The sequence below is a fragment of the Tamandua tetradactyla genome, chromosome 23 (assembly GCF_023851605.1).
Source record: "Tamandua tetradactyla isolate mTamTet1 chromosome 23, mTamTet1.pri, whole genome shotgun sequence".
Classification (NCBI taxonomy): Eukaryota; Metazoa; Chordata; class Mammalia; order Pilosa; family Myrmecophagidae; genus Tamandua; species Tamandua tetradactyla.
Window position 1 is genome coordinate 22,610,245 of NC_135349.1, and position 25,898 is coordinate 22,636,142.

Consider the following 25,898-nt stretch of genomic DNA (forward strand, 5'->3'; position numbering starts at 1 on the left):
AAGATGTTGGGATGGTTTTTTAAATGGATAATGTGAAGATTCTGGAAGTTTTATGAGGATTTTGATAGAGAAGGCTTAGAATGCTTTGATGAGACTGTTGATATATAATTTTGATGAGGTTTTAGATAGAAATGATGAATATTTCATTGCAAACTGGAAAGAAATCCACCCCTATTTTCAATTGACAGAGAATTTGGCAAATTAAGAGCTGATACTGGTTACAACACAGAATGTGAGAGGGTTATTTAGCAGAAGAGATTTACAAACTAAATGTGGAAAGTTCAGCCTGGTGTTCCATACAGCTGATAGTAAAGCACAAGAGAAAAGAGATAAATTGAGAACTGAACTCTTGGGTATAAAGATTTCAGAAATGGATGGTCTGGAAAATTCCAGGATTCCAGAAAGTAAGACCCCACAGAATAGAGCCTGGTGTAAAGACTTAACCAAATATGGAAGCAGTCAGGCATACAGGACAAGTAAGGACTGGAGAGGGAGTTATCCAGAAAGGTTTTGTGTGAAGTCCTATTGTTGATGGATATGATCACTGTATACTGCATGGAACACCAACAAATTTCTTGTGAGATCTGTATGAATGGAATCATTGCAATGCTGGACTAAAAGGATAAGGAAAGGAAAGGTTGAAGGGAAAATGACTTTAAAGGAAGATCCAGTGAAGAAGTCTGAAGCCAAGAAACCTCAGGAGTGGAGACCTACTCATCAGTATGAAATGGGTGAGTTTGCCCCAAAAGCAGAGGGCAGGCCTTCCAATTTGATGTTCAGGAAAAGTTTTGGTGACTCAGGCCTTAGAGAGGGTGGAGAACATATATTGGGGGTTGGGTAGAGCCTGGTGATCATTCCATTGTTCTGGAATGGTTGATCATGAGGCTGAGATGGTACAGATCCTGGGTGCTGCTTTGATGCTTGGAGAAGGTGGTGCTGAGAGACAGGTGGTTCCTTCAAAATGCCCCAATTTGCAACCCTTACCCCAGTGTTTGGAGAGAACTGGAATGCTGTGTAAGCCCTTAGAAAGGATGGAATTACTGCTCTCCTAAACCCAGAGGAGGAAACATTGTATAAATGAGTTCAAAACTTTGACATCCTTTGGAGTTTGCCCTGAAGATTTTCAGAACTGTTTTGGTTCAATGACCACTATTTACCTTTCCTTTTCTCCCTATGACAATGGGAACATGTATCCTATGACTATTTATCTTTTGTATATTGGAAGTAGATAACTTGTGAGTTTTACAGGTCAACAGCCAGAGTAGAATTATGTCTTAGGACTGACCATGCATGTAACTGGCTTTGATGAAACTTTGTACTATTTCTGACTTTGTATGGTATTTGTATTATTGACATGGTTTAAAGTTTTTGTGATATTGTGACGGCGTGAATATGTTTTGTACATGGAAAGGACATGTCTTTTGCAGGTCCAGAGGGTAGAATATGCTGGTTTGAAATTTTTGTGTACCCCAGAAAAGCCATGTCCCTTAATCTTGATTCAATATGTAGGGTGAAAAATTCACATTAGATTGTTTCCATGGAGAGTGATTCACTGAATTGTGGGAATGATCCTGTGATTAGATTACTCCATGAAGATGTGACACATCTTATTATAGGTGTGGCCCTGGATTAAATGGAGATGGGAGCCTGCCTATTCAAGGTGGGTGTTGATAAGTTTACTGAAGTCCTTTAAAAGGGCTGACATTTTGGAGAAAACACAGTTGCTTCAGAGCTGACAGAGATGTAGATATTTGGAGATGCTTGGAGTGCCAACAGAAAGTGCAAACACCTAGGCACAGATGTTTGCAGATGCAGAGCCTAGCAGATGTCACCATGTGCCTTCCCGTGTGCTGCTAAACAAGGCAAAGCCCAGAGTTTTGTCCCAGTGGAGCCAAGTGAAGGCTCATAGATGCTTAGAGAGGAACTGGAATCAAAAGCTTGGAAGCAATGGAACTGGGAACAGTTCCATTGCAATATGAGATAATATTGGCGAACATATTGTGCCAGTTTAAATTCGTGGTGGACCCCAGAAAAGCCACGTCCTTTAATCCTCATTCAATATTGCTGGGTGGGAGCATTTTGATTGTTGCCATGGAGATGTGATCCACCCAATTGTGGGTGGTAAATTTTGTTTAGATTATTTCCTTGGAGGTGTGTCTCCACCCACTGAAGGTGAAGTTGCTTACTGGAATTCTTTAAAAGAGGAAACATTTTGGAGAGATGATCTTTTGGATAACCACGGGAAAGCCAGCAGATGCTGCCATGTTTGCCATATGCCAATCCAGCTGAGAGAGAAACATTGAACTTCATTAGCCTTTTTGAACCAAGGTATCTTTCCCTGGATGCCTTAAAATGGACATTTCTATAGACTTGTGCTCTAGTTTGCTAGCTGCCAGAATGCAATGTGCCAGAAACAGAATGGCTTTTAAAAAGGGGAATTAAATCAGATGCTAGTTTACAGTTCTGAGGCTGAGAAAATGTCCCAATTAAAACAAGTCTATAGAAATGTCCAATCAAAGGCATCCAGGGAAAGATACCTTGGTTCAAGAAGACCGATGAAGTTCAGGGCTTCTCTCTGAAGTGAGAAGGCACATGGCGAACACAGTCACAGTTTCTCTCTCAGCTGGAAGGGTACATGTTGAGCAAGGTGTCATCTGCTATCTTTGTCTCCTAATTTCCTGTTTCATGAAGCTCCCCAGGAGGCATTTTCCTTCTTCATCTCCAAGATCACTGGCTTGTGGGCTCTCTGTTTCATGCTGCTGCAGCATTCTCTGCTCTCTCCAAATCTCTTTCATTCTCCAAAATTTGTATGCTTTTATAGGACTCCAGAAACTTATCCAGAACCATCCAAATGGGGGGAGGTAAGTCGTCACCTAATCCAGCTTAACAACCATTCTTGGTTAAATCACATCTCCAGGGAGATGATCTGATTACAGTTTCAAACATACAGTATTGAATAGGAATTATTCTGACTTTATGAAATGCAATTTAGATTAAAACATGGCTTTTCTGGTGAACATACATCTTTTCAAAGCAGTGAAGCTTGTTTTAATTGGGACATTTTCTTAGCCTTAGAACTTTAAACTAGCAACTTATTAAATTCCCCTTTTTAAAAGCCATTCTGTTTCTGGTATATTGCATTCCAGCAGCTAGCAAACTAGAACACACATATTGAATAAAGGTTTTCTATTCAGAATATATTAAGAGATACTACAAATCAATAACAACAAAAAACAAGCAACCCAGTTTAAAAATGAGCAAAAGACATGAATAGACATTTTTTAAAAAGGAAATACAAATGGCTCAAAAGTATATGAAAAGACGTTCAGCTTCATTAGCTATTAATGAAATTCAAAGCAAAATAACAATGGTATCATCTCACATTGTGCTGGTTTGAAAGGAAGTATGTCCCCTAAGAAAAGCCATGTTTTAATATAAATCCCATTTCATAAAGGTAGAATAATCTCTATTCAATACTGTATATTCGAAACTGTAATGAGATCATCTCCCTGGTTGATGTGATTTAGTTAAGAATGGTTGTTAAACTGGATTAGGGGATGACATGTCTCCACCCATTTGAGTGGGTCTTGATTAGTTTCTGAAGTCCTATAAAAGAGGAAACATTTTGGAGAATGAGAGATTCAGAGAGAGCAGAGAATGCTGCAGCACCACAAAGAAGAGAGTCCACCAGCCAGCGACCTTTGGAGATGAAGAAAGAAAATGCCTCCCGGGGAGCTTCATGAAACAGGAAGCCAGGAGACAAAGCTAGCAGATGACACCGTATTTGCCATGTGCCCTTCCAGCCAAGAGAGAAGCCCTGACTGTGTTCGCCATGTGCCATCTCACTTGAGAGAGAGACCCTGAACTTCATCGGCCTTCTTGAACCAAGGTATCTTTCCCTGGATGCCTTTGATTGGACATTCCTATAGACTTGTTTTAATTGGGACATTTTCGTGGCCTTAGATCTGTAAACTTGCAACTCATTAAATTCTCCCTTTTAAAAGCCATTCCATTTCTGGTATATTGCATTCTGACAGCTAGCAAACTAGAACACACACCTTCTAGAATGGCATTATTAAGAAAAAACCAAGTAATCTACAAGTGATGGAGAGGATGTGGAGAAATAGGTACACTTATTCAGTGTTGATTGCAATGTAGGAGGGTGCCACCACTCTGGGAGGAAGTTTGGTGTTCCCTCAGGAAGCTAAATATAGAATTGGTATATGATCCATCAATCCCATTAGTAGGTGTATACTTAGGAGAGCTGAAAGCACGACATGAATGGACATTTTCACACAGATGTATTTTAATGGTGTATTAGGGTTCTCTAAAGAAACAGAATCAACAAGGAAAACTCACAAATATAAAATTTATAAAAGTGCCTCATGTGACTGCAGGAACTCAGAGTCCAAAATTCACAGGGCAGGCTGTGAAGCTGATGATTTCGATGGAATATCTAGAGGAATTCCACGGGAGAGGCTCGCCAGCTGAAGCAGGAAGAGAACCTGTCTCTTCTGAATCCTCATTAAAAGGCTTCCAGTGATTAGATTAAGCATCACTCACTGCAGAAGACACTCCCCTTGGCTGATTACAAATGGAATCAGCTGTGGATGGAGCTGACATGATCATGATTTAATTCTATGAAATGTCCTCATTGCAACAGACAGGTCAGCACTTGCACAACCAGACAACCAGGTACCACCACTTGGCCAAATTGACACATAAACCTGACCATGACAAGTGGCATTATTCATGATTGCCAGGAGATGGAAACAACCCAGGTGTCCATCAATAGACAAGTAGATAGAGAAACTTGTACATACACGTGGTGGAGTATTATGAAACTTTAAGATGAAATAAAGTCATGACATATTCAATAATGTGGATGAAACTTCAAGATGATCGTAAGTGAAATGGGTCAGAAACAAAAGGAAAAAACTGCATGATCTTACTATTATGAACTCACTATAATAAGCAAACTCTGGGAATTAAAATTGAGGACAAAGACAAGAAGTAGAAAGGTAGTAGAGACTCAGCATTTGAGGATGAACATTCGTTCAACATGATTAACTCTAAAGATTCAGAAATGGATAGGACGATGCTGTGTGATGGTAGTACAATATTGTAAGTATAGTGAGTAAAGCTGAGTGGAAGTAAGGTTGAACGAGGAAGGTTACGGACATATGTAACACCAGAAGGACACAGAGGATAAGCTAGTGTGGTCAAAAATTGTGTAAATGTACAAATATAAGGAAGTTTTTATATGAGGGAGAAAAAAATGAATGTTGCTATTGCATTGCAAGGTGTCAAAAATCAGTTGATAAAAGGAAAATATATAATTAATGCAAACTAGGGTTACAGTTAATTGTAACATTGTAATATTCTTTCATGAACTGTAACAAAGGCAATATATGAAAGTTTTAAATATCAGTAAAAGGGGGAAATCAGGGAAGGGTATGAGATTCTTGTTATTGTTGTTTCTAATTACTTTTTCCATCTTTTTTATTCTTTGTGGAAGAAATAGAAATGTTCTTATTTAGATTGTGGTGGTGAACACATAACTGTGTGATTATTCCAGATGCCATTGATTATACAGTAAGGATGTGGAAGTGCAATCCAGTAGCCTTAAACTTTGATTGTGATTGCATAACTATACAGCTTCTGTAACGTGGCCATATGGTTGGAAAATTCTTGTGACTACCACTCCCTTTATCCTGTGTATGGGTAGGATGAGTAATAAAATAAAGACATGAAGATATAAACACATCATTTTAAACTCTAAAAAATTGTTAAAGGGTAAATTTTAACATGTTTATTTTACCATAATAAAAAATGAAAAAGATATTGGATTTTGAGATAAGAATAAATGCTGAATGAGTCCTTGAAGTTACTTCCTTTGGGAAGGGTTAAGTGTATTCCATCTAGGTGTAGCCAGTATTTTAGGTGTGTAATGGCAAAGGGAATGGACCATAGGCAGATATTGTTGGTTTCCACTCCAATTGTATTGCCCTTGTCTATCTTTTTTTAGTGGCTGATATTGCCTCCCATAGCAGAGGCTTGGTGATAGTTCAGTTTTCCAGAATCTCTTGCAACTAGGGATGACTAAGTGACCTGGTTCTGGTTCATGGGGTGGAAAATACCGCTTTGTGAGCATTTAGGAATTTTACAAAAAGCTTTTTGTTAAAATGTGGAAAAATTCCCTTTATAGCATTGTATCAATGGAAAATTCCAAAGTTAGCAGAAAGTATTAGTTTATACAGTCAGGATATGTTCTTTGGGTATAATCATGTAAATATTGAAGCCTGTGACTGTCCATCTGGCTTATGAGTATGAGGTCACAAGTGTGAGAATGGACATCAGCATCCTGGGGATGGTCTAGTGGAATAAGGAAGGAGCTGGGCTCCTGGATGACACTGTGGAGCCACCAGCCATGTTGAATATACGTCTGTATTGATTTGTCATTTGAAGTAATAAAAACCCCAGTTGTTAATGCCACATTTAGTTGTCAGTTCTGTGATTTGGAGCTGAAGGCATCCTAATTTAAATGTTCTCCCATTGTAAATCTGAAGTGATGTATTTTGTGGAATCCTCTCTGTTTACTTTGAAATAAACTAATCCTTTCTGTTTACTTTGGAATTTTCCATTGATATAATGCTATAAAGAGAATCTTGCTTCACATGTTTTAACAAAAAGTTTGTTGTAAAATTCTGATTGAATACTTGCTTTTAAAAGAGAATAACTGAGGGTTGACAATAATTCAGAAATTACAATTAAACATATTAAAAATAGTTACCAAGGCTTTTATGACCTGTTGTCCTGAACGTGCTACATAAGTTGCATTTAGATGGGACCATATATAAATGCCAAGTTTTAAAAGTAAAAAATGATTCGATATTGGCAGTTTCTTATGGTTCAAAGGTACATATGTGAGCCTAAATTAAACTAAAATCTGAAACATGAATGTAGCATAATGCACAACATGGTGCCTGTGGAGTTTTCATGTGCTAAAAATCACTTTTGCATTTTTATTGTATAATATAACATATATACAAAGCAAAGAAAGAAAAAAGGAATAGTTTTTAAAGATCTTCAACAAGTAGCTACAGGACAGATCCCAGAGTTTGTCATGGGCTACCATACCATCATCTCAGAGTTTTCCTTCTTGCTGCTCCAAAACATTGGAGGTTAGAAGGAATAAATATTTTTATCATCTCAATCAACTTTTTCTTCTTTTTTTGTGAAAACTAACATATATACAAAAAAGCAATACATTTCAAAGCACAGCACAACATCAAGTTGTAGAACAGATTCAGAGTTTGATAGCACTACAATTCCACCATTTCATTTTTTTCATAAGGTGTACAAAGAATAAAATGCAGTGCCACATATGCTTTCTCTTCCCCTTTGCTGATATGTGGAAATAATTCTGGCATGTTTTATTGAAACAGCTCTGCTATGAATAGAAGTTTTTAATTTTATCAGTGCCTTAAGATCTGTACTAAAACTGAAGATCTCTTTTGCAAATATTATTTCTTTTTTCTCCCATTATCAAAGAAGTTGTGGTTTTTCCAGAAAAATTATGCATAAAATACAGGATTCCCATACACCACCCCACCACCACCACTTGCATTTGTGTGGAATATCTGTTACAACTGATAGCTTTTTCTCTTAATAACTGTACTATTAATTAAAGTCCATAGTTTACACAAGATTCACAATTTGCATAATGTAGTCCCAGGAGTTAAAAAAAATTCTATTGCCCGTATACATTCTAATATTTCCCCTTTTAATTTTATTCAGATACACATTTCAGTGTTGTTAATTGTATTCACAATGTTGTGCTACCATCAGCACAATCCACAAAACATTTCCATCGTTCCAAATAGGGATAATCTATACAATTTAAGTCTTTTCTTCCCATTCCCTGTCCCCATCCTATCCCCTGATAACCTATATTCTAGATTCTGAGTGTATGAGTTTGCTTAGTCTTATTGTTCCAAAGCAGTGAAATCATTCAACATTTGTTCTTTTGAGTCTTGCTTATTCCACTCAACATGATATTTTCAAGGTTCATCCAGGTGCTTGCACATATCAGCACTTCATCCCTTTTTACTAATGAATACTATTCCATTGTGTGTATGTATATATATATACACACTACATTTTATTTATCTGTTCATCAATTGATGGACACTTGCGTTGTTTCCATCTTTTGGCAAGTGTGAATAGTGCCACTAACAATACAGGTGTGCAAATATCTGTTCAGTTTCTTTCAATTCTTTTGGGTATATACCTAGGGGGAGGATTGCCAGGTCATATGGTAGTTGAATACCAAGGAATTGCCAAAATGCCTTCCACAACAGCTGCACCATTTTATATTCCCATTAGCAATGAAAGAATGTGTTCCTTTTTCTCCACACTCTCTCCAGCACTTATTATTATTGTTAACAGCAGCATTTTAAGAAGTGTAAAATGGTGTCTTACTGTGGTTTGGATTTGCATTTCTCTGAATGGCAGTGAATATAAATCTATGCCTATAACTTATTAGGGAAGACAGACAATTCAACAAATAGGTCCATGACCAGGGTCAAAACCCCAGTTCTCTAAGTGTATTTTTCTATTCTGACTTGCTAAATAAAATATACAATAGTTGTTTTGTAGGAGTCATCCACAACTTCCTCTGGAGAAAAGCCTCTCATAGCTTAAGGAGCACTTAACGTGCTCATAAATGGTTTTATTTTGTCCTCAGAACAGCCATCCATGGGAAGTAGCAAGGGTATTATCAGAAAGGGTTGTTTCTGGAAGGAAGGTAGGGAGGGTGGGATCCACAGTGAATGGACAACTCTGGGAATGCCTTAGGTCTATGGAACTTGGAGTATTTCCTGGGTGTCTTTGAGATCAGCCAATCAGGTATGAGCAGCTGCAAGCCTCTATGTACTCCTGGCACTGATTGTCTTTCCTATCCTGGACCATATGTCCACCTTCACTAGAAGCTTAAAACATCGTGTCCATATAGCTCTTCAGCCCCACACATGCCAATCTCATTCTGTCCACTTCCGCCGAGTGGCTGATAGGACCACCATCTCTGAGGGACAGGATTGATACACTGCAAATATTATTTGAGTGAACTATTCAAAGCTTAGAAATAGGTTGAAACTTGAGACAGGATGAAAGCACCTGTGAATTACTCACTGTATTTATTCCTTAAGTAGAACATATGGTTAGCATATGACCCAGTGATTCTACTCAACAGAAATATTGCACTATACAATGAAAAACATAGCACAAGATTCAACGGTAGTCCTGATCCTATTCTTGAGAGTCTAGACATTTCCAAAGTATTATTAATTTGACCAGAAATAAATTTCACAAGATATATATTATATTTAGTGGTAAAATCTTTGCAACACTGTAACTAAAGCAAGAATTCTACCAAGTAGCCTAAATCATCATAATCTCTGATATGAGATGCTAGATAATGAAATGAATCCTAGAAATAAATATGATAATAAATATGTGTAATAAGTGGAAAATAAAAACTTTGTATGTGTTCACTATGAAATATATCCAAATATTTCATACCAGTTTGCTGGTTCTGTAGGAATCAATAAACAAAAACAAAATCCTTCCTTGTACATCAAAATTAATAAATAAAAAGTAACAGAAAATATGACTTCAAAATATAAAAATGCCTATGATACTCTCAAGAATTAGCTGAACAAAACGACTGGATCAGAGCACTTGATTGCATTATAATTCCAAATATTTTTGGCCTTCCTTAGAGGAAGATTTCCCTTTCCTATCCAACAACCTCAGACTTGACTATGTGACTTTCTGTGGCCAATAAAATGTGGGCAGATCCAAGCAGAAGTTGCACAAGCCATACTTAGATTCTCAACCATACTTTGTATTCTCCTTCCAACAGTAGCAGTGTCCTAGATCAGAGCTGCTTTTTAACCTAGGCTGCAGAACAAAGAGATAAATATAATGGTTAAAGATTTATAATGTAAGAAGTAAATAAATAAATCCTACTGTTGCAAACCCTTGAAAGTTGGAGATTTTTTTCTTACACATGCAAAAAGATGAAAAAGCTAACTGATATAGCAATTTGTGTTGATTTGAGTCATATGACATTGACTTTTTGTAAGTCAAATCTTGAATATCATCAATTTCCTATGAAGAGGTAGTTTTCTTTAATTCACTATCTCTAGATTAAAAGGGCTGCACCTAGACATGATGAAGAGATTATCACGAGACCTGATGATATTTTTGGTTGGCACTTCCCATTTCTTTCCTTTAGGGTATGGATGTATGTAGAAGAGATGGAAGTAAACATTTGTGACCATTGGGAACTCTGCAGTAATTTTTTTTTTTATTGGCATCAGCTCTTTCTTTCCTCTGTGTGACATACTTTTATTTGCCCATGAGAATGACATTAAGTTTGGCCTTTTGACTTGCTGTTTTAGTTTGCTAATGCTGCCAGAATGCAGGATACCAGAAATGGATGCATTTTAAAAGGGGATTTATTCGGTTGCAAGTTTTCAGTTTTCACATCATAAAAATGTCCAAATTAAGGCGCTGACAAGAGATTTCCTGCACTCAAAAAAGGTTGATTCCATCTGGGACACCTCTGTCAGCTGGGAAGGCACATGCTGGCATCTGCTGGTCTTTGTTCCTAGTTCCCTTGTTTCGAGCTTCTGATTCCAGTGGCTTCCCCTTAAGTGTCTGTGGTTTCTGACTTAGCTTCTCCAGGACAAAACTGTGCAGTTCACCTCTTAGCTTAGTATCTCATGGAAAGGCACCTGGCAATGTCTGCTGGGCTCTGGTTCCTGCCTAGCTTCTGTCTCTCTCAGGTGCAAATGTGTATCTGTATTTCTCAATGTCCTTGGCTAAGCTTTCTACTTCAGCACTCCAAGTATCTCCTTTTAAAGGACTCCAGTAAACTAAACAAGAACCATGTCTCCATGATGCAATCTAATCAAGAGGTCACACTCACAATTGGGTGTGTCAACTCTCCATAGAAACAACCTAATCTAAAATTCCCACCTAATAATACTGGATCAAGATCAAGGGACCATGGCTCTTCTGGATCCATAATTACAAGAAAACTTAGATTGGCCAGTGAAATGTGAGCTCAAGACGTACATCCTCTTTTAAGCAGAAGGTTTGCAAGCCATGGTGTGGTGCTGCCATTTTTCCTCTACCTCTGTGGCAAGATCAGCAATTATAAGAGAGGGCCTGAGTGCTGAGGTGGGGACACTGACTGATGGACTTGTAAAATGAGCATCACTTAGGGAAAGGTGGCTGATGCAACTAGTATGAAACATATTTAAATAACGAGATGCCCCAAGTTTCTGAGTGAAAAGTTGTAGTGAAGTACATATAGGTAAATTCTCCCCGAATATATTTCATACTCAGGACAAGTATAAAGTCAATATCCCAACACTATTTTAATGACATTTCCAGATGATTTTCAAGTAAAAGAAAAGTTACACAAATCAACTTCGAAAAGAAAAACAGTAGGAGAAGACTTGTGTTACCAGCTATCTAAACCGACCTGATGTTAAGATAGGTTACATCAGTGAATACAGAATCAAATTCATACATAAATATAAGGGTTAATGTATAACAAATGAAATACTTCAAAATGGCAAGAAAATGAAATAATAATTAATGAATAGTCTTGTAGGAGTTGGCTAACATACTTGGGAGATGCTTAAATTTAAGAGAGGTAAATAGAGAAATGATGAAAATATAGGAACTATACCATTGATTGGTGGGTTAGTAGCATATCTGATGACCTAACAGCCTACAATTCTGTCTCCTAAGTCTTTGTAGTTTGAGGCATTTAAGGATTCTAACAAGTGGAGATGAAGTCATTGCCATTTTAATAGCAAGTATAGGCAGAAGCGAAGGGAGAGAGAATTATCATTTGGAAGCCAGGTGTATGGAGAAACAATTTACAAATGTCAAAGAGTGAAACTGTTGCAACCAGTTAATGGTTGGTTCTGAGCTGATTCAATTTCTTCCATTAGCATTAAAGATTTGCCTTTACAAGCTTTTAAGGTGAAAAAAAATGGATAAATGGGTACCAGATTTTAAAATCACAAAGGCACAAGATAAAATTGACTTTTGTCTATACTAACATACCAGAAAGTAAAATAAGAATATTTATAAATGATTCATTAGTCATAATAATTTGTTAAATCCAAACTTCTTGGTTACATGACTGTGAGTTGTTATCTTTGCCCTGTGAAAAAATGAAACATGAGCCAAATGACAGTTGAACACAGTAAAATTCATACAATTTCCATCTTATTGTCTCATACCTTATTAAAGGAATAATTTAAATCGATTTGGAATCTCACCTATCCAAGACATTAATGTTTGCTCATTGCCCTGCAGAATGTGTTTTATCCCTTATCCCCATCAGGGTGTTCCTCTCGGGCCTTAGCAGTATAATGTGGCACTTGGGAGCAAAGATGCAGCCCAGGAGTCCAGCACTGGAGGCCAAGATGGAAAAGACCTCCACAGCCACCATGGCCTTCCCTTTGGAGCTGTGGTAGACAGGAAGGAAGGTGACCCAGACGCTACAGAACACCAGCATGCTGAAGGTCAGGAGCTTGGCTTCATTGAAGGCATCAGGCAGGTTCCGGGCCAGGAAAGCCAAGGTGAAGCTCCCCAGGGCCAGGGCACCCAGGAATCCTAGGACACAGTAGAAGGCAATGACAGAGCCCTTATTACACTCAATGATGATACTGCCAGGTTCGGAATGTGTGTCTCTGTCAATGAAGGGGGGAGAAGTTCCCAACCAGAGCCCACAGAGAGTCAGCTGGATCAGGGAACAGGTGGGAATGACAGAGTTTGGGACCCCTGAGACCAACCATTGCCTCATCCTTCTTCCTGGGGTGGTAACCTTGAAGGCCAGAATCACAGTGAGAGTTTTAGCCAAAACTGTGGAAATAGCCACTGTAAATACAACTCCAAATGCCACTTGCCGGAGGATGCAGGTGGCTGTGTTGGGACGGCCAATGAAGAGCAAGGAGCAGAGGAAGCACAGGAGGAGGGAGGTGAGCAGGATGTAGCTCAGAGTCCGGTTGTTGGCCTTGACTATGGGAGTATCTCGGTGTTGCACAAAGATCCCCAGAACTGCAGCAGTGAGGAGAGAGAAGCACAGAGCTGTGCAGGCCAGTGCTGCCCCCAGAGGGTCTCTGTAAGCCAGGTATATCGCAACCTTCTGGATGCAATGATCTCTCTCAGTATTTGGGTAGTGAGAGTCTGGACACTTGAAACAGTGATCCACATCTATTGAGAAATGTGAGATGTTGACGTCCCCTATTTGCTAACAAATACATGCTGTTAAACAGGAAATATTTTTTAATTAAAACAACTAGCTTTATTCTTTTTTATGTAAACAACATTTCTCCTGATTGCATTTTTTACTTGTTCCATTTTTTTTTTCAAATTATTGAACACCATATCAGCCTTTTTGTATTATAATTACCTCTAGTGTCATATCTTGGATTTATTATGTCAATGCCCAAATCATTTATTGTGAAACTGCAGTGAGACAGACAACTCTATGTTCTGTGATATAGAAGTGATCAAGGCTAGACTCTTTCACTTGAAGGCTTTAGAATATTGTCTTTATGGTGATGGATAAATTATTAGATTCATTTTCTCTATATTTCCAGTAGCTCTACCTTTTTTCATGTTAATCACTCCTGGAATAGTAACTTGAATCTTTATCTCTCAACCAATCAGTACTAGTCAGACACCATTAATGCTTCTTAAAATGAAGTCTTATTTTACTCCTTTGCCTATAGTACCACAGTGGCTGTCCTTCGTTATTAGGCTAATGTCTAAACTCATAACAGGCTAAAAAAAAACCTTTGCCATCTCAGTTTGATCCTCACCCCAGTTCATCTTTTCACACTCATAAGTTAGATACAAACCTACATGCAATCCTCAAGTCACTTTACACCCCTAGTCTGGCATGCCTGAGTGCAGACTTGTCTTCTGCCTCTCCAAGATTCTTGTCATTCCCTCTACTCAGGATAAATTCATACCTGTAATCATATATTCTGCTTGTGCCATCTCACCTGGGAATTAACCTGAGCCTCATGGTTATCATCTCCCTGCTTTCAGAGCACCCTTCTCACACCTCTTTGAACTTTCCATACCTTGTTGTGATTTTCTATTTATTTGCCTGTTTATATTATTAAGGATGGGAAGTTACAGCAGTGTTTATTACAAAAAAATAAAAAGATATGAAGGAGTTAATGAAAAGGAGTCTCAAAGGAAGCTTAGTTACTTTTAGGCATGTGATCTTATTTATTTCAGTCAATCATAAAATGGAGTTGAGAAAATCTTCCCCTTGTATGTAATGTGGGGTGAAGGAGAGAAAGTGCATATCATCATCCTGAGGCATATTTCATCTCTCAATAAATGGCAGTTATAGGTAGAATGACCTTTCCATACCTATCGTGAGTCATAGAGAAGGGCATTTAATGTTTTATTTTATTTTTCCATACAAGAATGATCTACTGCCTGCATTTTCAAAAACCAACAGAATAAGGAAATCAATTTTCACCTCCTCAAAGTACAGATTTTCAGCTTTCACTGGCACTAGTATTTCTTATTTGACTAAGACAATCTAGGTGTCAAAAATTTGCTGCGCTTCATTATTAGGCTAATGTCCAAACTCATAACAGGTGAAAAAAAGACCCTTTGCAGTCTTAATTCCACCCTCATCCCAGTTCAACTTTTCATACTTTAAGCTTTCTGGCTAGTGTTCTGAGCACCACATATAAAACATAAGAACACACTTGTGTGTTTTTAGATGTGTAAAGAGTTTGGTTTTTATGTAGTCAAAACTGTTTTCAAATTTCATTGGTGTTTTTGCCATTGACTTATGTTTAGGGAATTAACCCTCAAGATATTTGATTGATATCTACTTTCTTCTTTCTTTCCTGGCTTGTTGATGTTTTAAAATGGGAAAAATGCATATGAAATAAAATATTTCTGTTATTAGAACAGAAATTTTCCTGGTACTTAGCTATGATGTGGAAACTTGAATTTTCAAATGTATTCATATTTGTAAATGCAGCACTCAATATAAATAAAGTCAATCAGGATAGGTTAAAATATTCATTTAGACTGGTAAAAGTTCAACTTAACATTATCCTGGGTGCATTACTCCCCATTTTAGAGTAAATTGCTTTTGAATGTATTCATGTTTTCAAAGTTGATGGTAATCAGTATTTTCCAAAATTTTTCTTTAAATAGCATAATCCATTTTGAAAATTCCTAGCATAAAAAAGATGAAAACAAGAAACCCAGCTTATGATTTCTTTCTAACACTTGCCTAAAAGAGGTAAGGATATAAATGAATTTTTTCTCAATCAACTATCAAGTTTTCCTCATAGCAATGAATACTTAGTATGCATGGTAGATGAATTTCACTCTTTAATATTGGTGCAATATTGAAGAAGTTGTCTCAGTTTCTTTATCTGGAGGATGAGAATGATAATAGTGTTTCCATCCTGGAATTGTGAGGGTTGAAAGAGTTAACACATGCAAAGCAATGGAAATACTGCCCAACACATGTCAAGTGCTATCTAAGCATTTGTTATTATTCCTTGTCTTACCTGTTGATTTATAATCTGGCATTACAATTTAGGATCTCTGTAAAAATTTCATGACTCTATGGGTGTCTTTTGTGTTAATATCTCACTTCTTAACTAGTCAATGTTTTTAAAGTACATTTTAATATTTGTAATTTCAAGGCCCCAATTTTCATGTTTCTTAAATGCTTTGATATATTTTCTGATTAATCTTTCAGGTAAATTAGAATCCAGTTATTGACTAAATGTTTATTATAATGACCATACAAAAGTATTTGTCTTACAGATAGCTTAGCAATATTTGATACATTTCAAATTAGGTCACTTCCAAGCAATTCTCAAGCCAACATCAAATATCTCTATAATATTCAATATTGCTTTTCCAACCAGACATGCAGACTTCTTATGAATTAATCATTAGATACATTAATTATTGTGTGGCACTAAATGTAATCTTTTTTTACCCTTATATAAATGATTATTAAAAACTTATTCTATCTGCTAATTCTTCTGAAATTATTTGGTATCTTACCACATTCCTAAGTTATGTTAGTAAATCGAATAACCTCATATTTTGATTTCTTTATGCACAGTCATATTACCTATCAATAATATTAATTTGTCTTATTTCCTATACTGATGATTTATGTTCTCAACTCTTACTGTATTGAGCACCTCTTCTAAACCAATGTTTAATGATAGCAGTAGAATAAACATCATTATCTTTTGCTAGGCTTTCAGAACAATATTATAACCACCTTTAATGAAAGGTTTTATAATAATCTTTGTATCAGAAGGTATCAGAAACAGTATTTCCTACATCTTCATTCCTAGACGGCAGTAAGAAAATACTTTAAACTGGGTGGCTAAAAACAGAACTTTCTTATCTCACTATATTGGAAGCCAGAAGTTCAAAACCAAGGGGTCGGAAGGGCTCTACTTCTTCTGGCCCCTTTAGGGAAGAATCTGTTCCCTGCCTTTCTCCTGCCTCTGGTGGTTTGTCTGCAATCCTTGGGCTTCAGTCTCTGTCTCTGTCATCACATGGCTCTCTTCTCTCTCTGGTGTACAGATTCCCTCTTCCTATAAGAACCTCAGTCATATTGGAATAAAAGCTTACCCTAACCCAGTCTGGCTATGTCTTAATACTATCCTCAGAGTATCTCTCCAAATAATGTCAAATTCGCCTGATCAGGGTTTAGGACTTGAACATGTCTTTAGGGAGTCACAATTCAACTCCTAGCACCATCCAATTACTCTTATATTATTTTAGTTTCTTTTTCCAGACTTAAGTGTTTTTCTAGTTGAAATTAAGTATCTAGTGCACAAAAATGTACTAGTTTCTTAGGGGTTTCACAACTGTTTTTGTCAATTTATGGATGTTCTTGGTAAACCATCATGGCTGTTTAAATTTCCTAGTTCTTGAATTTTTGAACAGTTCAGAAATTTGGTACAACATTAAATAATAATAATAGGAGTATTAAAGCTTTTTGTTTGGCTGCTAAATGTTATTTGTGTATCCAATTTGTGTTTTCTTATTTAATATGATATCTGTGGTCCATGATAAAAAGTTGGTCCATGGCTGCTATAACAGATTACCACAAAGTTGGTGGCTTAAAACAATAAAAATTTATGTTCTCACAGTTCTGGAGGCCAGAAGTTCACAACCAGTATCACTAATGTCAAGGCAGGATTGTGCTCCTTTTGGAGGTGCTAGCGGAGAACCCATTCTTTCTTTATTCTGCCTTCTAATGGCTGCCAGCAGTTCTTCACTTATGGCTGATTCACACTGACTCCTGCTCTTCTGTGTACATCACATTTCCCTCTGCCTCTCTTAAGGAAACTGTGGATTTATAGCTCACCTGGAGAATCCAGGAACTTTTCCCCATTTCAAGATTCTTATCTGAGTCATATCTACAGAGTCATTTTTTTCTTTATAAGTTAATATTGTTGTGTTCCAGATATTGGATGTGATGTTTTTGGTGCACCACTATTCAGTCTGCTACAGTTGGTTATTGCTTCATTATTGTTTTCTGTCCTTTTACAACAATGCTTCCTATCACCTACATGATCATTGGTGATCAAGCTATATGGAAATTCCCTTTCAGTTCTTTTAATATTACAAAAGAAAGTGAAATGCCATTTATATGATCTCTACAAACAAATTTTTCCCCTCACTAGTGTGACATGCTCACCCTTCAAGATATAATTCAAACACTTTAGTCACTGAAGGAATTTCCTGAACTCATTAAACAAATTGAAAAAAAGTCATGTTTTGCCCCTCAGGTTCTATACAGTGGTATTTTTACTATGGTGATTATTGCAAAGCCTTAGGATGAATTCACTATAATTTACTGTTCCCAGTTTCTGTAATTAGAAAGAGGGTAAGAAAAGTTATTGAAGGTAGTGTAATTACATTCAGCACTTTGCTGAGTATCTAAAACAGATTGTAGTACCACATTTTCTTATTCATTAAATCATTTCATATGATTTATTAGCATATGAATTCATTCATATGTTAATTATAAGGGACTTGTTCCAAATACTTTCTATGATCAGAAATGGTTGAAAGTACTTGAGAAATGAAGGTGATAAAAAGCACCTTAGATATGAGTGAGGGAAGATGAAAAACAGTGTTCCATGATGGAGGCAAACAGATATCAAAATATATTTCCTTGAAAAAATACTTGAGGTGTGTCTAAAACATGAAGAGGAGTAAGCCAGATGGAAGCAGAATGTCATTTGAAAGGGTTAAAGTGTTGATGTCAATATGAAATTCTTGTATAATTGAGTAACTCTGGTGTAAGGTTCTATTTCAGACACTTTTTGCTTTCTTGGACAAATGAAGGTAAGTAGCTGGGAGAAAGATGTGGAGAAGTTATCTATAGACCTGTACCTGTTTCATTAGAAATTTCATTTCCTGGGCAGGGGGTGCAGTCAAAGCAACAGACAGCCTTTCCCTCTAGAGGAGTTTTCCAGAATCCAGGATTGCAACTATTGCTGCATACAGAATGGGGTGCCTATAGAAAATCAGAGTACTAATATTAATCATAAACAAAGCACAATGTTATCCTGTTGACTATCAACCAAATTCATTAAAAATTGCATTTAATTGACTATTTTGAAGAACTCATACTTCATAATATTAAATACAGCCAATTTATTTTTCTCATGCTTGATGACTACTTTTCTTCATTTATTTCTTGGAAAGTTACTCGTTACTAAGTAAATTAAATACATATAAGTGACCCTCTAGGGAGTTAAGGAGGTGCAGAATCTAATGGCAGAGCTCTTAAAATTATTTATGTGGAGCTGTGTGAATTCAGCCTGAAAACTCTTTCCAACCTACCTCTTTGAAACTGATGGCCCACTCTATCACCTCTTCATTTATGGATAAACTGTGACCATGTGGAGCTTGTGGAACAAACTCTCCTACTTTCACCTGTAATCCAGTTCCATGAGGAAAACTCACATAGTTGAGAATATCATATGTGGCCTCAGAGATTCTTTTATCATCCAAAAATATCTGCTCACCAGCACTGTTGTTAAAGTGGACATTCTTCAGAATGGAGTGGAGCTACAAAAGATGCATAGTTATGTGAATAAAGAGAGCTTGGGTTTGGGGACACCTGAATTAGATCACATCATTGAAACTTGTTAGATATATGATGTTGCAAACCTCTCTTAATCTTTTTAATCTTTCATGAAAAATTCTAGTGAAGTTCTTAGGAGTATTAGTAAAGTTATGCACATGAAGCACATGTTGAACTTAATATCATATCAGTACATATCCTTGAAGTTTGGCATAAGGACAAGAGATCAAAGTATTTTTCTACATAAAGAGTCAGACAATTCTTGCTTACATTCAATCCAGTCACAAATATTTGATACATTTAGAGTTTTAGTTTCATCTCCAAAATGGATGCAACAGTGTCTGTTGCCTAAAGTATTGCAGAGTTAAATGTCATGTTTTCTAAATAAATGACCATGACAACTAACAGGAGACAGTAAGACCTAGTCCAAGCCCTGTTTCCACTTAATGACAGCTCACATTATATCCACATATAATTCAGGTTGGAAAGTTATTGAGGGGTGTTTGTTATACAATGCATTGTTTTAGATTCATCACTGCTATATTCCATTCCTGGCATGTCCTGTGCCATCTTCCTTGTGAGCATTTCTACAGATAATCAGTTTGACTCAAACCAGGTGGGATTCAAGTCCTTTTTCAGATACTGAAAAAGCACAGGAACTTCTTGGTCTCTAACAAGTAATGCAAAGTATAATATTCAGCTTGGGGACTTGTTGGGCTTCTGAATTAAATTATGAATATCTACATATGTGAAGATGCTAAACATATGTATTGGGTCCATGAAATCAGAGTGTTGTACAATATTACCTGCCATGGTTGAAACTTGAAATTATTTCCTATTCCCATAGATTGACTTTCCACTGATAAAAGAAGCATTTCATGCAGTGATTGGGCCAGAGCATACACAGCATTATAGACATAGTAACTCCATTCAGACATGGTTGTGTCAAACTCATGCAAAGGCAGAGATTCTAAAGAGGCATTTGGTATACAAGCCTCCAGCTTATCACAGTCAGATTCAGAAATTGTACAGTCAAAATGCATAAGCCATAATTTACTAAGATAAAAGTCTTCTGGGTATTTGGAAGGATTTACTGTTCGGAGAAAGTGTTTGAAGCCAGGGATCTCTCTATGGTGGGGAGAAAAGGATAGTGTTCCATGGAATGTGTCAAGCATGGTCAATCTTTCACTGCTTGTAAAATCCCATTGTGATGTGGTGATCCAGACTTTCTGTGTCACAACATAAGTCCATCTATCAAAGTTCAGACCTAGAAGTGAATCTGTGTCACCATAAATGATCACAACACTTGCTGATGAATCTTTGATTTTGAGGATGTAACTCCAGTCCTGTATAGGATAACTTCTCTCAGTGACAGAGATCATTTCCACAAATTCCACACAGACACCATTTCTATCCATCTCTCCTCTCAACTCTGATACAAATCGAGTACCTTTCATATCTTCTGATGCAACCAGCCCAACCCATGTCCAGTGAAAATGCAGCAATAGCAACACCATGCCAATGGGCAGAGAAGCATCTGTGGGAGCCATGGTATAGACTGATGGAAATTGGTTATTTTCATGCAGAAGAGGTTCAAAGGTGCCATATGTAAGCTAAAAGATGAAAGAGTTCATCATATTGAGCTCAGTGGCAGTAATTTGAGAAAGAATATAGCAGTGAGTTCCAAACAGGCAATTTGACCATGCTTAATTTTTATTTAATAAAGTATAGAAGAGAATATTTGCTCATTTCAGTATCACTGCAACATTTCCCTCTGAGAGTCCTCTGGGAAAATTTATTTCATTCTGGTACCTTTGTTGAGATGCACAGTTTCCATAAACTCCTATAAACTATCTCCCATGGGGTTCTCCAAATATTTGTTTTTCCTTCCAAAGGTTTCTCACTATTTTTTGCCCATGAGAAATAAAAGTTACAAATACATACACACACACACACTCCTACATTTTAGTTGCACTCCATCAGTTGAATAAACATATTTTTCTCTTTCATTTCTCAGCCCTGAGAATGACTCTAGGGAATTCAAGTATCCATTCCTTTTCATCCCACACCTGTCCTCACCTGTGGAAATTTATAGAGTTCCAGCAGTGTCCCCATTTGAGCAGAAAGTGACCAAGTGATTCCTGTAATAACTGCTACAGACTTGCCTTCTCTTTCACATGAATAATTAGGGATGGCCTTCCCAATGCCAGACAGCCATATCAGGCAATTCTCCAATGTCTTTGTTTCACTGGGCAAGGAATTGTAAAGATCAAATCCCAGGGACATGTTGGGTAAAAGATGGGGGTTGTTGTTGATATTCTCAACAGCAAAGATGAAAGCCAGAACATATTGGTAGTGCTTGGAGAGAAACCTGCATGGAGATCACAAAGATGTTTAAGAAACAATCTCAAGTCCTGTCCTTTGACATTGACCCTAGTCAATAATTCAGTGATTACCTTGGTAGCAGACTGGTTTGCTTGCAACATTTTGTATGTTCATCAATACTTGTCACTCCTATCACCCTTACCATTTGATATTAATATGAGCATTACAGTCTCAAAAACCATATGTCCTGAATTTACTGCCATGCAGTCTGAAGATGGATGCCAGTATACAAAATAATATGAGATTAATAAAATTGTAGATCATAGTAAATGTCAACATTTCATATTGGTTTAAATGGTTTCCATCTTCATACCCATGATGTATTTTCATGTTTACATTTACAAGATTTCAGAGAATGGCTGTAATTTTCACACCAGGTACAAGGGTTGAGTAATAATGGGAGACATTTTTCTGACTGTCAATGGAATCATGGCATTTAAGTCCCAAGCCCTAGATAGTATAAAAAGTGTCAAAAAGAAGCACATGAAAATGATGTAAGGGTTCAGCAAGAGGCTATCATTCACACACTTAAGCCTCTGCCTGGCTTAGACACTCAAGGATTGGCAGATCTAAAAGTCAGGATATAGGAGTAAGGTTTCACAGTTTTCAGGTGGGGAATTTGGGAGTGAAGCATATGAGTCATTAAGAAGAGCACAGAGAGAGAAGTATGTGATGGTGCTGATCTATGCCTCATAGGAGTGTAAGAAATTAGAGAGATGTGGTTTCTCAAACTTGGTCACTAGTAAAATGAAAAAATAACAGCCTGGGAGAACTGGCTTTCCATATCCAAAAGAATAAGTGAGCACACCTATTTCACTTTCTATACAAAAATTAACTCAGAATGGATCACAGGCCTAAAAATAAGAGGCAGTAACATAAAACTCCTAGAAGAAAATGTAGGGAAACATCCTCAAGATGAAGTGACAGGTGGCAATTTCTTAGACCTTACACTCAAAGCACAAAGAACAAAGGAAAAATAGAGATTGGGACTTATTCAAAATTGAGCATCTCTGCATGTCAAAGGATTTTGTCAAAAGGGTAAAAAGGCCGCCCACTCAATGGGACAAAGTTTTGGATACCACATATCTGGTAAGGGGTTGAAATCCAGCTTATAGAAAGAAATTGTTCAACTCTGCAAAAGAACACAAACAATCCAATTTAAAAATGGGCCGAAAACATGCATAGACATTTTTCCAAAGTTGAAATTCAAATGACTAAAAAGCACATAAAAAGATGCTCATCTTCACTGCTATTAGGGAAATGAAAATTACGACCACAATGAGAGACCTATTCACACCTATTAGAATGGCTGTAATTAAACAAACAGGAAACTAAAAGTGTTGGAGAGATTGTGGTGAAAAAGGAACACTTATACAATGCTAGTGGGAAGGTAAAATGGTACAGCTGCTGCAGAAGTTGTTGTGCAGTTCTTCTGAAAATTGACAATAGAGTTGCTGTAGGTACTCAGTGTACACACAGGAGTACTGAAAGCAGGACAGGAGCAGATATTTTCACGCCACTGTTCATAACAAGACTGTTCACAACTCTATAGGAAAGTATTTACAAAGTCCCCTTTGGGGAATGGTGAGAAAGGGGGAAAATTCAACTTTCCCAAGTTGAATTCTTGATATTCTCACAAGCAGTGCACACAACCAAAGCTATAGGCTGAGCCCCAAATCTTGGGGTTTGTTCATATGAAACTTAACCCCACAAAAGATAGGTCAAGCCTACTTAAAATTAGGCCTAAGAGTCACCCCCAAGAGAACCTCTTCTGTTGCTCAGATGTGGCCTCTCTCTCTAGCCAACACAATAAGCAAATTCACCACCCTCCCCCTGTCTACGTGGGACATGACTCCCAGGGGTGCGGACCTTCCTGGAAATGTAGGACAGAAATCCTAGAATGAGCTGAGACTCAGCATCAAGGGATTGAGAAAACCCTAGAATGAATTGAGACTCAGCATCAGGGGATTGAGTAAACCTTCTGAACCAAAAGGGAGAAGAATGAAATGAGACAAAATAAAGTGTCAATGGCTGATAGATTCCAAAAAGAGTCAAGAGGTTATCCTGGAGGTTATTCTTATGCATTAAATAGATATCACCATGTTAGTCAAGATGAGATGGAGAGGCTGGAGGGAACTGCCTAAAAATGTGGAGCTGTGTTCCAGTAGCCATGTTTCTTGAAGATGATTGTATAATGATATAGCTTTCACAATGTGACTGTGTGACTGTGAAACTTTGTGTCTGATGCTCCTTTTATCCACCTTATCAACAAATGAGTAAAACATATGGAATAAAGAGTAATAGGGGGAACAAATGTTAAAATAAATTTAGATTGAAATGCTGGTGATCCGTGAGGGGAAGGGGTCAGTATTATGGTATGTACGAATTTTTTTCTGTTTTCTTTTTATTTCTTTTTCTGAATAGATGTAAGCGTTCCAAGAAATGATCACAATGATGAATATGCAACTATGTGATGATATTGTGAATTACTGATTATATACGTAGAAAAGAATGATCAAAAGTTACGAATGTTTGCGTTTGTTTCGTGTTTTTTGGTATTTTAAAAAAATTAAAAATTAATAATAATAAAAAAGACTATTCACAACTGCCAAAAGATGGTAACAATGGAAGTGTCCATCAACCAATGAATGGATAAAAGGAATGCAGAATGCAGTGGAATGTTATTCAGCAGCAAGAAGGAATGTTATTCAGCAAGTTCTCTGAAGTATGTGACCAAACAGATAAACCATAAGGACATTATGTTGAGTGAAATAAATCAAATACAAAATGACAAATATTGTATGATCTCACATTTAACATTTTGTTTAGAGTGTGAGTATTTTAAACTAGGTTGAATTTCAATGAGTGAAAACAGACAGTGATGGTAGCAGATTAATGCCAGCATAATTAACAGTGTTGAATTGCATATGAGTGGGGTTGATAGGGTAAGTTGAGTGATATATTTCACCAGAAAGAAAGCAAAAAGTTAAAATTTGGGCCAGTCTAACTCAGTAAATCTTGTGGTGGATGCTGACTGTGATTAACAGTAGAAATGCAAAAACTTTCTTCCATGAACAAGAACAAATGTATGAGACTATGACAAGGAGCTAATAATAGAGTGGCAGTTGGGAAAATATGGTCTATAGTTAACAGTAATATCTTAATATTCTTTCATCAACAGTAACAAATGTTCCACAACAATGTTAGGGATCAGTGATGGGGGGTGTGCTGGTTTGAAAGGAAATATACCCCCTAGAAAAGCCATGTTTTAATAAAAATCCCATTTCATAAAGGTAGAATAATCCCTATTCAATACTGTATCTTTGAAACTGTAATCAGATCATCTCCCTGGATGATGTGATTTAGTCAAGAGTGGTTTAAGCTGAATTAGGTGACAACATGTCTCCACCCATTTGGGTGGGTCTTGATTGGTTTATTGGAGTCCTACAAAAGAGGAAACATTTTGGAGAATGGGAGTTGAGATTCAGAGAGAGCAGAGAATGCTGCAGCACCATGAAGCAGAGTCCACCAGCCAGCGACCTTTGGAGATGAAGAAGGAAAATGTCTCCCAGGGAGCTTCATGAAATCAAAAGCCAGGAGAGAAAGCTAGAAGATGATGTTATGTCTACCATGTGCCCTTCCACATGAGAGAAAAGCTCTGACTCTGTTCGCCATGTTCCTTCTCACTTGAGAGAGAAGCGCTGACTGTGTTCACCATATGCTCTTCCACTTGAGAGAGAAACCCTGAACATCATTGGTCTTCTTGAACCAAGGTATCTTTCCCTGGATGCCTTTGATAGGACATTTCTACAGACTTTAATTAGGACATTTTCTCAGTCTGTAAACTAGCAACTTATTAAATTCCCCTTTTTAAAAGCCATTCGGTTTCTGGTATATTGCATTCCAGCAGCTAGAAAACTAGAACAGGGGCTGTGTGGTATAAGCATTATAGGATATTCTGGGTTTTCTGTCTTTGAATAATGAAAATATTCTAAAATGGATTGTGGTTAGGAATGCACAACCATGTGATAATAACACAGCCACTGATTCTATACTTTGGATAGATTGTGTGGTGTGTGGATATATCTCAATAAAATTGCATTAAAAGAAAAGTTGGGTGTGCCAAGGTAGTTCAGTGGTAGAATTCTGCCTGCATTAAAAATTGCATTAGGAGGGCAGGCCACGGTGGCTCAGCAGGTAAGGATGCTTGCCTGCCATGCCAGAGGACCCGGGTTCGATTCCTGGTGCCTGCCCATGTTAAAAAAATTGCATTAGGAGACTGAAGATCGCTGGTGTG

At 37.2% G+C, this 25,898-nt stretch overlaps 1 protein-coding gene and 1 long non-coding RNA gene across 7 annotated transcripts in view; one reads left to right on the forward strand and one right to left on the reverse strand.

Annotated features, from left to right (window-relative positions):
- LOC143667190 (uncharacterized) overlaps nt 1–25,898 on the forward strand; it is a 150,504-nt gene that overhangs the window by 59,469 nt on the left and 65,137 nt on the right. The window lies entirely within an intron of this gene.
- On the reverse strand, nt 14,433–21,586 carry LOC143666555 (vomeronasal type-2 receptor 116-like). Of its 2 annotated transcripts, none has more exons than XM_077140227.1 (4): nt 21,296–21,586; nt 18,973–19,200; nt 18,520–18,643; nt 14,433–14,481 (listed from the first exon to the last, which is right to left on the reverse strand). In XM_077140227.1, exons 1-4 carry the CDS (start codon nt 21,500–21,502, stop codon nt 14,456–14,458), a joined length of 585 nt encoding a protein of 194 aa, XP_076996342.1. In that variant the 5' UTR covers nt 21,503–21,586; the 3' UTR covers nt 14,433–14,455. The 2 variants fall into 2 exon arrangements, with proteins under 2 accessions (XP_076996342.1, XP_076996341.1); XM_077140226.1 differs by lacking the exon at nt 14,433–14,481 and adding an exon at nt 15,444–15,545.

Excerpts from the sequence above, each read along its gene's own strand:
- LOC143666555 (XM_077140226.1), bottom strand. The coding sequence starts at position 21,502 with ATGTCCCTGGGATTTGATCTTTACAATTCCTTGCCCAGTGAAACAAAG. Across the intron at positions 19,201-21,295 it reads AACTCTATAAATTTCCACAG|CTCCACTCCATTCTGAAGAA; the intron begins GTGAGGACAGGT and ends CATCTTTTGTAG. Across the intron at positions 15,546-18,519 it reads TGAAATTTCTAATGAAACAG|GATGGAAACACTATTATCAT; the intron begins GTACAGGTCTAT and ends TCACAATTCCAG.